The following is a 13,403-nucleotide window of genomic DNA, read 5'->3' as shown; positions in this document are numbered from 1 at the left end:
TGTCTGTAAGTATAAATCCCCTATTGTTTCTGACATTCTATTCCACAAATAAGAAAATAAGATCATTCTGAGAAATGTTTAAAGAAACATTCAGAGGATGCAAACTTTAAAAATATTCAAAATCTAACAAAACAAAAAAGAAACAATATGAGAGCTATACACATTGTCACACTATCCTTAAATAATTTTCACTTGCCAAGTGACTAAGTAAACATTTTCATACCTAAATCCTTAAAGCTGAAAATGAACCATTACTCACTGTCTTAACAGTTGTCTGCCTTGCTTCCACGTTAACTGGCTATTCTGAGGTGCTGTGGGAGCCTCTGTGTCTTTGGTTTCTTCTAAAAATTAATAACAAAAACAAAACAAGACAAGTTTCATACATGTTACTTCAACTCCTGATAATGCTGCCGAAGTTATCATAAAGTTCCACAAAAATATACCAAAATATTTTATAAAGGATATAAGAAAATTTACTTTTATTGAGTGTTTACTGTGGGTTGTTTTAAGTGTTTATCCTGAAAGCCCAAACACTTAAGCACCATTCTCCTTGTTTTAAAATTGGGAAAAGCCAAGTGTATATTAACTATTACTACAAGAAATTAAAAAAAACAAAAGCCTAGGATTTGAAATATTTATTAAAATCAATTTTTTAACTACCAGAATTCTGCTGATTTGAATGCTTCTGAAATTAAAAATATTTACTATTTATATAAATTAACACTGTTAAGAAATTAGGTGTGTTTATGTATATATATACAAAATGAGTAACTTAGAATTTGTATCAGTAGATGCTAAGTCTACATACAAGACTCAATACAGTCAGTTTCATTTTTAGAACTAAATGTTAAACCAGTAAACATTTTTACTATATGTAAAAAGTCATATTTTATTCTCAGGTAACAGAGTGTATACATTAAAAAGAGTTTAATGAACAGTATAACTTCAGATGAGTTAACTTCTCAACAAGTATCTCCAGAGTGGTTCTTAAAACTTTATTGGCACTAATGATACAGAAATATTTTCCTGTAATTTCCCATTATAAAAATGAAGGTAAAGCAAGAATATAGGGCCACACACAACAAGCACTCACAGTGAATGTTAAAAACTCTTACCATGGCTTATTGTCATTAGTCTCCTAGACTCCTCAGAGTCATGTGATCAAATAGGTACTTGCAGGAATTCAAATGTTCTTTGAATATATTTGTATATTGAATATATATAGACTATATTCTTTGAAATATATTTGCATATTTGAATACTGCTGCTGCTGCTGCTGCTGCTAAGTCACTTCAGTCGTGTCCGACTCTGTGTGACCCCATAGACGGAAGCCCACCAGGCTCCCCCGTCCCTGGGATTCTCCAGGCAAGAACACTGGAGTGGGTTGCCATTTCCTTCTCCAATGTGTGAAAGTGAAAAGTGAAAGTGAAGTCGCTCAGTCGTGTCCGACCCTTAGCGACCCCACGGACTGCAGCCTACCAGGCTCCTCCATCCATGGGATTTTCTAGGCAAGAGTACTGGAGTGGCTTGCCATTGCCTTCTCCGGCTGCTGCTGCTAACAATCCATTATTAGTATCCTCTCATTCTTCCCCATATGTAGAAATATCTATAATTTCTAGAATTATCTCCTTCTTATAGCCATTTTTTATGACTTTTTCCTACTTATACCATTTTATTTTAAAATCACACATAACATAAAATCATTGGCCAAAAGAATGCATTTTAAAAAAGAATGTAATTGACCCAAATCCCATTACTGAGAGTGTTAATATTTGAGAATTTCTTATTCCATATTTTCCATCTGAAGATAATATATGCGAGCTTCTCCTCTCCTTAAATTAAAAAAAAAAAAAAAGCATGACCTGAACTGCACTACAAGCTGTTTTTAACACTTAATAGATCTTAAACACTGTATCGCAATAAATACAGATTAACATCACGTAATTATATAATATTCTATAGAGAGTATATACCTATTTAACCAGTCCCTTAATGTTGAAATTTGGCTCCAGTTTTCACTGTTGCTAAAGGATATTCTTGAAGTACACCCAAGCATACATAATTCAATGAATTTTTGAACACACCCATGTAACCAGTACGCAGACTAAGAAACAAAACACCATCAGTACCCCAGGAACTCATCATGCCTTTTTCCAACTCACTAGATACTCCTCAGAAAGGATCAACACTACCCTGGTTTCTCAGCACAGGTTAACTTTTGAATTTGATACATATGAAACCATTTACGTCACTTTTCAAAATTTTATGTGACCCACTCATGTTGTCAAGTTTGCTACTTATTTGCTAAGTCCTGTCCAACTCTCTGCAACTCCATCAACTGCAGCATGCCAGGCTCCTCCATCCTCCACTATCTCCCAGAATTTGCTCAAATTCATGTCCACTGAGTCTGTGACACTATCTAACCATCTTGACCTCTGCTGCCCCTTTTCTCCTTTTGCCTTCAATCTTTCCCAGCATCAGGGTCTTTTCCAATGAGTCGGGTCTTTTATAATGAGTCAGCTCTTCACATCAGGTGGCCAAAGTATTATAGCTTTAGCATCAGTTCTTCCAGTGAATATTTAGAGTTGGTTTCCTTCAGGACTGACTGGTTTGATCTCCTTGCAACCCAAGGGAGATGCTCAAGAGTCTTCTCCAGCACAAAAGCATCAATTCTTTAGGGCTCAGCCTTCTTTATGGTCCAACTCTCACATCTGTATGTGACTACTGGAAAAAACATAGCCTTGACTACATGGTCTAAAGTGTCAAAGAAGAGAGTGAAAAAACTGGCTTGAAACTCAACATTAAAAAACTAAGATCACGGCATCTGGTCCCTTCACTTCATGGCAAACAGAAGGGGAAAAAGTGGAAACTGTCAGGTTTGTTGTTGCTGTTCAGTTGCTAAGTTGTGGCCGACTCTGCAACTCCAAGGACTGCAGCACCCCAGGCTTCCCTGTCCTTTATTATCTCCCAGAGTTTGCTCAAATTCATGTCCACTTAGTCATTGATACTATTTAACTGTCAGTTTGATTATCATTTATTTACTTTTCTTGTTAAATAACATTTTCTTACACTAAAATACCACAATATACTTATCTATCCTATCAATAGAGAACATATGAGTTGTTTCCAGTTTTCTACTGTTAAAAGTAATAATACTATGAACATTCTTACACAAGCCTTGTGATGAACATTTCAAGGAGTGGAATTACTGTACCACAGGACATGCTTGTGTTCCCTTTAGCAATACAGTTATTGTCCACTTTTCAAAAGCTTTCTTTATGTCACTTCACTTTTTTTCTTGTTTAAAGATTTACTTCTGGTTGTGCTGGGTCTTCGTCACTGTACACGGACAGGCTTTCTCTAGTTGCAGCGAGTGGGGCTACTCTTCACTGTGGGGCTTGTGCCTCTCTTATTGCAGAACACAGGCTACAGGCGCATGGCTGTCAGTAGTTGCACTGTGGGGGCTCAGTAATTGTGGCACATGGGCTCAGCAGCTGTGCAGCATGTGGTAGTTTCCTGGACCAGGGATGGAACCCATGACCCCTGCGCATTGGCAGGCAGATTCTCAACCAACTAGACCACCATCACATCACTTTTTTGAAAGACCTGCATGTAATACCTGTTTTCACTAGCTTAACTGAAAAAAAAAAAAAAATTCAGAGACCTTTTTCACTTTTTATGAAAAAAGGTTAGAAAGAAAAACAGCCTCTTCAGCATTTGTTTTGCAGTGAGCTGTTGAAAAATGGCAGCACGCACCCACAAGCCACAAGAGAGGTACCACCAAGCTCCATACTGAGCCCCACATCTGTGCTTTATCTTCATTTATTTTGTGCACCATTAGCAAGAAGTGTCCAAAGGTAAATTACACCTTTGCCTTGTGTCACCTTAGCTTATGAATGGGAATGTTCTACTTTTCGATAGTGGGGGCAATTTGTATTGACATCACTTTCAGAGCAGTTTTATCATTTTAGAATTCCAATACCAGTAGGTGCAAAATTCCTGGCTGATCCACACCCTCAGCAACACTGAAAAAAAAAAAAGACATTTTTTCTCCTTTCACCATTGTGATAGGTAATGTATTGTGGTTTTAAGTTGTATTTCCTCAAAAACTAACACATTTGAGCATCATTTCATATACTTACTGGCCATTTCTTTTATTAGTGACTTTTCAAGTCTTTTTGTCCCTATTTCTACTGTTGTAGATTTTTCCCCAAAATGAGGGAAATAGGAGTTCTTTACAGAACTGGATACATATTCTTTTATAGGGTTAAATTTAGGATATATGTATTGGTATTACTTGGACAAGTGTATAAAAACACACACACCTTGTACTTCTTTCAAAACAATATTTTGTACATCTTCCTTTAACATTTTGATTTAAGTATAAAAAAGGCAATACTGATTCAATGTTTATCTCTATCTATACTTTGACATAAATAATTTTGTCCTGTTTTTGGGATGGTGTATTTTTGCCCATTCCTTTGTCTGTTTTCCACTAAACATTTTGAGTAGCTTTTCTACACCAGTGAAAATTTGTTATCATTGTAGCTCCTATAAATAAAATACTTGGATGCTATTTATTCTTCAATTTAAGGAAGTTTTAATAGTTAAGTTTATACTGGGAAGGTCCCCTGCAGAAGGGAAAGGCTACCCACTCTAGTATTCTGGCCTGGAGAATTCAATGGACTGTATAGTCCATGGGGTTGCAAAGAGTCAGACATGACTGAGCCACTTTCACTTTATACAGATAAAAACAGATGTGTCTTTATCCTATTTCTGCTGTGGGCAGGAGAGATTATCTGCTAATGACTTGACTTTATACAAACTTGCACCAAAACCAGTCAGGCAACTGTGATTCTAGCTCTAGAAAAAATGGAGCTGCAACTAGCCTCTTCACATTTACACAGACCAAGTGAGAAGAACAGTCCTCAAGTTATAGAAAGCAGGGGACTTCCTGGCAGTCCAGGGAACTGGCTAGGACTCAGCGCTTTCACTGCCAGGGCCCAGGATCAATACCTGGTTGGGGAACTAATCCTGCAAGCCACAGAACACAGCACAGGCAAAACAAAAAAGAAAGTGACTGCTTATTTTCTGAATACTCTAGCCATATTAGAAAGAAAATGAGTTAAAGGAAAGCTATGAAGGCATCAGATTTCCTCTGTGGTGAACCACTGTACTCCCTCAAACTATGGTAGAACTGCTATAGTAAAGAAAGTATTACTGAAAATACACAGGTTTTACACCTTATATCACTTCCTGTTGCCTTTCCAAGGAAGACGTAATCTTGTCCCTGACTCATCAGAGGAAACCACGCCACTACTACCTTGTTCTCGTAATTTTACATATGACAGCAACTAGGAGAGTACGTGTGTGTCTCTGTTACTCACTCAGTTGGGTCTGACTCTGGGACCCCATGAACTGTTACAGCCTGCCAGGCTCCTCTGTCCGTGGAATTCTCCAACAATACTGGACTAGGTTGCCATTTCGCTCTCCAGGGGATCTTCCCAACCCAGGGAAAGAACCTGGGTTGACTGCACTGCAGGCAAGTTCTTTACTATCTGAGCCATCAGTGAAGACAAGAAGATACCCTGTGGTGCTAAAACTGGTAAGTGGAGAAGACCTAAAAATAAATCAACTGCAGATTGTACATATAAGTTGTTTCTGCCAAGTTTTTTTAAGTACTTAATATTAAAGTAAAAGCCAATTAGCTAAATTTTTACAAATCTATTATAACATTTAACTGTAAAAATAAAAATTCATACTTTTATTATTTCCCCAATTAAATATGCTTTATTAGGTATGAAAGCAACTATAACTTTCCTGGTGGCTCAGTGATAAAGAATCCACCTACAATGCAGGAGACTTACAGAATATGCAGGTGTGACCTCTGGGTCAGGAAGATCCTCTGGAGTAGGAAATGGCAACCCACTCCAATATTCTTGCCTGGGAAATACCATGGGCAGAGGAGCATGGTGGGCTCAATCCATGGTGTCACAAAAGACCTGGATATGACTGAGTGACTAAACAACAAAGCAACTATAGAAAAAGAAAATCTGTATATTCAAACGAAGACATATTTTTTCCTTATCTTAGTAACCAGCAGTCAAGAACAGTATAGAATTCAGTTTGCTTGTACTAGCAAAATGCATATATAAATGGGCTCTCTTCTCTATATATATCAGAAAAAGAAAATTTTAGTAATATTCCCAAATATTATATAAATCAAAAGATTTGTTCCTTATTAAACTTTTAGTCTACTCAAATTGTAATCGTATGGAACCCTAAAATTAACACTGAACTGTTAGCTTTTTCTTATATCCAGCTTTTCTCTTCCTTGCATAACTGTTCATCACATTCTACTCTTACACTCACTATTTTATTTTAGCAAAGAGCAAGGTCAACTGGAGAAAATGTTTTCCTTCTCGTATCTTTATCTGGCTGCCTCCATAGTTCCCAAATTCAAATTTACAATTTCTTTAGGACTAAACTGAGTTAATCACAGCTTCTCTAGGAAAAAAAAAATAACTTTTTAATAGTACAAAATTAAGTTTATGTAGGGGTTTCCTGGTGGCTCAGACAGTAAAGAATCTGACTGCAATGCAGGAGATGAGAGTTCGATTCCTGGGTTGGGATGATCCCCTGGAGAAGGGAATGGCAATCCACTCCAGTATTCTTGCCTGGAAAATTCTATGGACAGAGGAATGTGGTGGGCCACAGTCCATGGGGTCTCAAAGAATTGGACACAACTGAGCAACTAACACACACAAACTTAATTAAGTAGAATCAAACAAAAATTGCCTATAGGTGGTACAGAGAGTTACTCATTTCCTTTCACTTCTAATTGTGACCAAAAATACACCCAGTTTTACACAGGTTTCAAAACAAGAAAAGTAAGACAACCTCAGATTGATGAGGAGGTAGATGAAACTAACTTTTATTCATTTATTATTTTCCCTCAAATTCTAGAAAGCATTATAATAGTTACCTAACCAATGCTATCAAAGCAAAATGGAGGTAAAGAGAACATGTCTGTTACCAAAAGTGAGCTTAAACCAGTTTTTCTAGAATGGAGGGGATGGAGGACAGAGATTAACAGAATAATCAAGTTTACCTGATTCAAAGGCTGGCATTTTCAAGTCACCTTGGTTCAGTTCTGTGCCATATTTTAATTTGTGATATTTTGCCCTGAAAATTTAATAATAAATTGTTGAAAGAAAAAAGTTTTATTTTCCTTTCTACACAGTTTAATAACTACTGGTATATATTTCTTCAACAATAAATTTAAAAAAGCAAATGAATGTCAGTTTCTTTAAACTTTAGTTGCAAAAGAAGTTAGAGGGAAAAAATAAACTGCATGTACAAGAAAAAAAAAATTACCCTAATAAGATACACACCCAAGTAAGGATAAATTTTCCTTTTTTTTTTTTTTTTTTTAAAAAAAGCAAAAAAAAACCCAAAACTTAGACTCTACAATAAAAAATACTACTTCAATTTAAAGATTTTAATCTTTTTTCTTTTGCCATATAAGGATCAAATCAAAATATCACCCTTTATTTTGGGCAAATCTTTGTATCTTTCAGAAAGTTTTCAAATACACTGTACAATAATATGTGAGAATAATGTTCTACTCTTATTCATACAAGAAAATAAGGGACACCTACCTTTCTTGTTTTAATGCATACTCTAACATCTTTATTCTTCTTACTAAATCCTTCTTCAAGTTTTCTTGACCTTTCCTTTCTCCTTGCAAAAATGCTATCCGAGCCTAAAAATATAAAAAGTTCATTTATTTTTACTTTTTAACTATACACAGGAAATTGAAAAAAGGAAAACAATAAACATAAAATTCTACACTTTTATTCATGATAGAAAGATTTAAAATTCATAGAAGTAGTTTATCAAACTTTCTTTGTTAGAGAATAGTCACTTTAAAATAAAGATAACTATAAATTAGCTATTTACCTATAATCCTTATGGTCTCTACTACTAATAATTTTCACATAATTTTAAAAGGAAATTTTACATGTAAAAATTACACCTAATTCCTAAAAAACAAGTTACAAAGAACAGAAAGTTTTCATATTCATGTTTTTCCTCAAATTAAATATTGGTTGTTTTAAAAAGTCATATTACCTCAAAAGCATTTCTTTCATGAAACATTTAAAAATTTATAATCTTCCTCTTTCTGACCACCACACTTCAAAATGTTTCAACTCTTGAAACATCCAAAGTATCACAAGTATTAGGTTAGTGAAGAAGTAATTGCGGCTTTGGACCCAGAATTCAAAATCATTATAACTAGGCTCAAATACATCTTCATTTAACCAAAATAGGAACCATTACAATCAACACTGTTTTGCAAATGACAGATGTTTGTTTATTCCTGTACCATAAAAACCTGAGCTTCAAGATTCAACAAACTCTTGGAAAGCATTTTTGCATCCTATTCCGTTCCGTTGCTCAGTCGTGTCCGACCCTTTGCGCCCCCGTGAACTGTAGCCTACCAGGCTTCTCCGTCCATGGGATTCTCCAGGCAAGAATACTGGAGTGGGTTACCGTTTCCTTCTCCAGGGGATCTTCCCGACCCAGGGATCGAACCCAGGTCTCCCACATTGGAGGCAGACGCTTTACCTCTGAGCCATCAGGGATGCTGGATGCAAATGCTGTAGAAGCATTTTTCCCACAAAAAGTTGTCAAGATGCTTTAAGAAGTGGTAGTTGGTTGGCAAGAGATCAGGTGAATGAGCCAAAACTTCACAGCCCAATACACTGAACTTCTGAAGCGTGGGCTGTGTGACACGTGGTCAGGCATTGTTGTGGAGAAGAACTGGGTCCTTTCTCTTGACCAATGCTGGCTGTAGATGATGCAAATTTCTATGTATCTCATCAATTTGCTGAGCATTTTTCTCAAATGTAATGGCTTCACTGGGATTCAGAAAACTGTTGTGGGCCAGATGGTCAGCAGACCACCAAACAGTGACATGATCTTTTTTTGGTGCAAGTTTGGCTTTGGGAGGTTCTTTGGAGCTTCTTCTTGATTCAACCACTGAGCTGACTGTTGGCAGCTGTCATACAAAATCACTTTTCATCACACATCATAATCTGATTAAGAAATGGTTTGTTGTTGTTGAGTAGAATAAGAGAAGACGACACTTCAAAAGGACAATTTTTTAAATTTCTGGTTAACTAATGAGGCACCCATTTATCAAGGTTTTTCACTTTCCCAATTTGCTTCAAGTTTTCAATGACTGTAGAATGGTTGACACTTGAGTTCTTCAGCAACATCTTGTGTAGTTGTAAGAAGATGAGCTTTGATGATCCTCTCAATTGGTCTTGTCAATTTTCAATGGCCAGCCACTGCACTCCTTATCTTCAAGGCTCTAGTTTCCTTTGCAAAGCTTCTTGTACCACCACTGCACTGTGCCTTCATTAGCAGTTCCTGGGCCAAATGCATTGATGATGATGTGAGCTATCTCCACTGCTTTATGACTTGTTGTGAACTTAAGTAAGAAAATCATTTAAATTTGCTTTATGTCTAACATCAATTCCCTAGTCTAAAATACATATAAAATAAACAGCAAGTAATGAGTCATTAATAAGAAAAAAATGTGCATCAACATGATGTATAATATAATCACATTTAAGAATGTATTCCAATATCAATGGTAAAGTTCAAGAATGCAAAACAGCAATTATTTTCTGCAATTACTTCTCACACCAATCTAATAACTGAAGTTATATGTTCAACAACATCGTCACTTTCTACCATCGTTTTTCTACAGTGAATTTTTTTTTTTCCTTTTAATTGACAAGTCTCCATCTTTTTCTGGCCCTTCCCAGAATGTCAGACTCTTTACCCACATTAAAGAGTGATAAGTTTAAGAAGACTGGCATCTGTATGAGCTATTTCCTGTTATAAACATGTGTGCAATAAAATTAACTTTCATCATTTTGCTGAGATGACCAATAGATGTATTTCTTCATTAAGAGAAAGTAAGGTACTCAACAACCTAAATTACGGTTAATTTTAAAAGTTTTTGTTTTTTTTTAAAGTTTCAATTAACATGGAATCAGAACAAATGAATTCATCTGGATGATTTAACACATTAACTTTGGGAAAATTAAGTAAAATCACCCACAACTCCAGAAGACTTGAAAATGATACACAGCTACATAACATATAGTCTACATGCAAGTTTCAAAACAAAAATAAAGATCTAGGAGAATGATAAAGATTCAAAACCTAATAGTAGTCTAAGATCCATAAGAGAAAAGCACTTTTGACTCTCTTAAGCTGTGAAGCAAAGGTAAAATTTTCATTATACAGAATCAAGAATTTCTGATTGAGGGTTTTCTTCTGTATTGGCTTAAAAAAAAATGAATCATGTATTATACGTGACTCCAAATTCCAGATCTCAGCAGTATTTTTAAATTAACACCAGAAGATGATGAAAGAAGTTCATTTTATTCTGCTTCTTAGTAAGGAGTAACTGGAGATTTTCAGGTTGAAAAAGGCACTAAAAACTTTAAAAAATCTTTTTTGGAATTTTGGTATGAAAAAATCATCCATACCTAGAGAATCCAATAAATGAAACAAAGAAGCACAAATCACGTAAAATAATAGGAACACCAAAGCAGTTTCTGAGCAGGAGCCGAAAGCGGATAATTAACAAAGACATAAGACAACAAAACGTTAAATATTCATTAAAACGAAACCTTAAAAGGACACAGTCTAACTCAAAAACCCTGAAGGGGGGGGGGTAAAAAAGCAGAGTAACGATGGAAAAGACATAACTATTGGAACTGACCTTACAATTTGTACAGACTAAAAGGGTAAAGATTAAGTCTTACAGTGATAATAAGGACCAATTAAATAACAGATTTGGCATTTAGTAAAGGATCATGGAAAGCTATGACAAACCTAGACAGTGTGTTAAAAAGCAGAGACATCACTTTGCCAACAAAGGTCTGGATATGGTCTTTCCAGTGGTCATGTATGGATGTGAGAGTCATGTACGGATGTGAGAGCTGGACAATAAAGAAGGCACAGTGCCACAGAACTGATGCTTTCGAACTGTAGTGCTAGAGAAGACTCCTGAGAGTCCCTTAAAAAGCAAGGATATCAAACTAGTAAATCCTAAAGGAGTCACCCCAAATATTCATTGGAAGGACTGATGTTGAAGCTCCAATACTTTGGCCACCTGACTCACTGGAAAAAACCCTGATGCTGGAAAGACTGAAGGCAGAAGGAGAAGAGGGCAACAAAGGATAAGATGGTTGGATTGGCATCACTGATTCAATGGACATGACCTCGGACAAACTCCAGGACATTTTGAGGGACAGGGAAAGCCTGGTGTGCTGCAGTCCATGGGGTTGTGAAGAGTCGGACATGACTTGGCAACTGAACAACAACAGCAATAAAGGATCAAGGACAACAGATTTTTCAATGTTTTCACAGGTCATGATGCACCATTGATAGAATCATCTTTGCAAATAACTTTTAAAAAGGTAACGGCAAAAAACATCTTTACAATAGCATCAAAACCCAAAAGTACCTAGTAATAAACCAAAGATATACAAAATCTCTGCACAAAAAATTTAAAACTTTAACGGAGACATAAAAGATAAATGGACTACCAAACTCACTACTAGAAAATATCAATTTTCACACACACATTAACCAAAATAATTAACATAATTCAAAACAATTAATGTAATTCCAGTATACTCCCAAAGTGTGTGCAGAACTAGAAAAGCTGATAATGAAGTCTTTGAAAGGTTGCAAGAATTACCAAAATGTGATATTCAGAAACAAAAGGAGTGATGCGTTAGGAAAACGGTGTCAACAGACTTGCTTGACGGAAGGGTAGCCATAAATCTCCAGTATGTAGAAAATGCAATATCTGCAAAGTGCGATAAAATAGGTGTGCCAGCAAATGTTTTCATGATCTCTCTCTTCATAATCTCAGATTAAGGAAAGATTTCTTGAATAAGATAAAGACACTAGGGTCTTCTCAGGTGGTCGAGTGGCTGAGGCTCTGTGCTCCCAATGCAGAGGGCCTGGGTTCAACTTCTGGTCAGAGAACTAGATTCCACATGTCACAACTAAAAAATCCCACATGACTCAATGAAGACCCTGTCTGCCACAACAAAGATCCAACATAGTCAATAAAGAAAAGGATAGCTAAATCCACTACAATTAAAGACCTTTTGTTCAAGATAAAGCAGGGACTGGCAGGCAACCTTTTGGACAATCTCAAGTGAAAAATGGTTAAAAAAAAAAATTAGAAGAGGCAACACAGACCCAATGTGACTTGTAAAGCCTAGTATATTTACTATTAAAGTTTGCACAAACTTTCCAATATTAGACAAAACAGACTTTAAATGATAAAAGGCTGCAAAAGACAAAGAACACTGTATACTAATAAGAGGTTCAATACAACAAGAAAACTAAGATCATGGCATCAAGTCCCATCACTTCATGGCAAATACATGGGGAAACAAAGGAAACAGTGACAGACTTTATTTTCTTGGGCTCCAAAATCACTGCAGATGGTGACTGCAGCCATGAAATTAAAAGACGCTTGCTCCTTGGAAGAAAAACTATGACCAACCTAGACAATATATTAAAAAGCAGAGACATTACTTTGCCAACAAAGGTCCATCTAGTCAACACTATGGTTTTTCCAGTAGTCATGTATGGATGTGAGAGTTAGACTATAAAGAAAGCTGAGTGCTGAAGAACTGATGCTTTTGAACTGTGGTGTTGAAGAAGACTCGAGAGTACCTCCGACTGCAAGGAGATCCAACCAGTCCATCCGAAAGGAAATTAGTCCTGAATATTCATTGGAAGGACTGATTTTGAAGCTGAAATTCCAATACTCTGGCCACCTGATGCAAAGAACTGACTCATTTGAAAAGACCCTGATGCTGGGAAAGATTGAAGGCAGGAGGAGAAGGGGATGACAGAAGATGAGATGGTTGGATGACATCACCAACACAGTGGATCTGAGTTTGAGGAAGCTCCAGGAGTTGGTGATGGACAGGGAAGCCTGGCGTGCTGCAGTCCATGGGGTTGCAAGGAGTCAGACATGACTGAGCAACTGAACTGACAATAAGAAAACACAACAATTTATTTACGTACCCAGTTCAGTTCAGTTCAGTTCAGCTGCTCAGTCGTGTCCGACTCTTAGTGACCCCATGAACCACAGCACACCAGGCCTCCCTGTCCATCACTAACTCCCGGAGTTCACTCAAACTCATGTCCACCGAATCGGTGATGCCATCCAGCCACCTCATTCTCTGTCGTCCCCGCCTCCTCCTACCCCCAATCGCTCCCAGCATCAGAGTCTTTTCCAGTGAGTCAACTCGTTGCATGAGGTGGCCAAAGTATTGCAGTTTCAG

The 13,403-nt window shown here is 36.7% G+C and overlaps 1 protein-coding gene across 4 annotated transcripts in view; it reads right to left on the bottom strand.

Annotated features, from left to right (window-relative positions):
• STRN3 (striatin 3) overlaps nt 1-13,403 on the bottom strand; it is a 112,651-nt gene that overhangs the window by 50,500 nt on the left and 48,748 nt on the right. For all 4 annotated transcript variants that reach the window (XM_055418210.2, XM_055418211.2, XM_055418212.2 and 1 more), the window contains exons 2-4: nt 7,662-7,765; nt 7,112-7,185; nt 260-341 (exon numbers count right to left, since the gene is read on the bottom strand). In XM_055418210.2, coding sequence (XP_055274185.1) covers nt 260-341; nt 7,112-7,185; nt 7,662-7,765 — 260 coding nt within the window. The remainder of the gene's footprint in view (nt 1-259; nt 342-7,111; nt 7,186-7,661; nt 7,766-13,403) is intronic.

Source organism: Moschus berezovskii, chromosome 21 (assembly GCF_049115385.1).
Source record: "Moschus berezovskii isolate FMDL1 chromosome 21, NW_MosBer_1.0, whole genome shotgun sequence".
In the NCBI taxonomy this organism is placed as follows: Eukaryota; Metazoa; Chordata; class Mammalia; order Artiodactyla; family Moschidae; genus Moschus; species Moschus berezovskii.
Note: the sequence above shows the minus strand (reverse complement) of the source record. Positions and strands in the feature narration are given on the sequence as shown.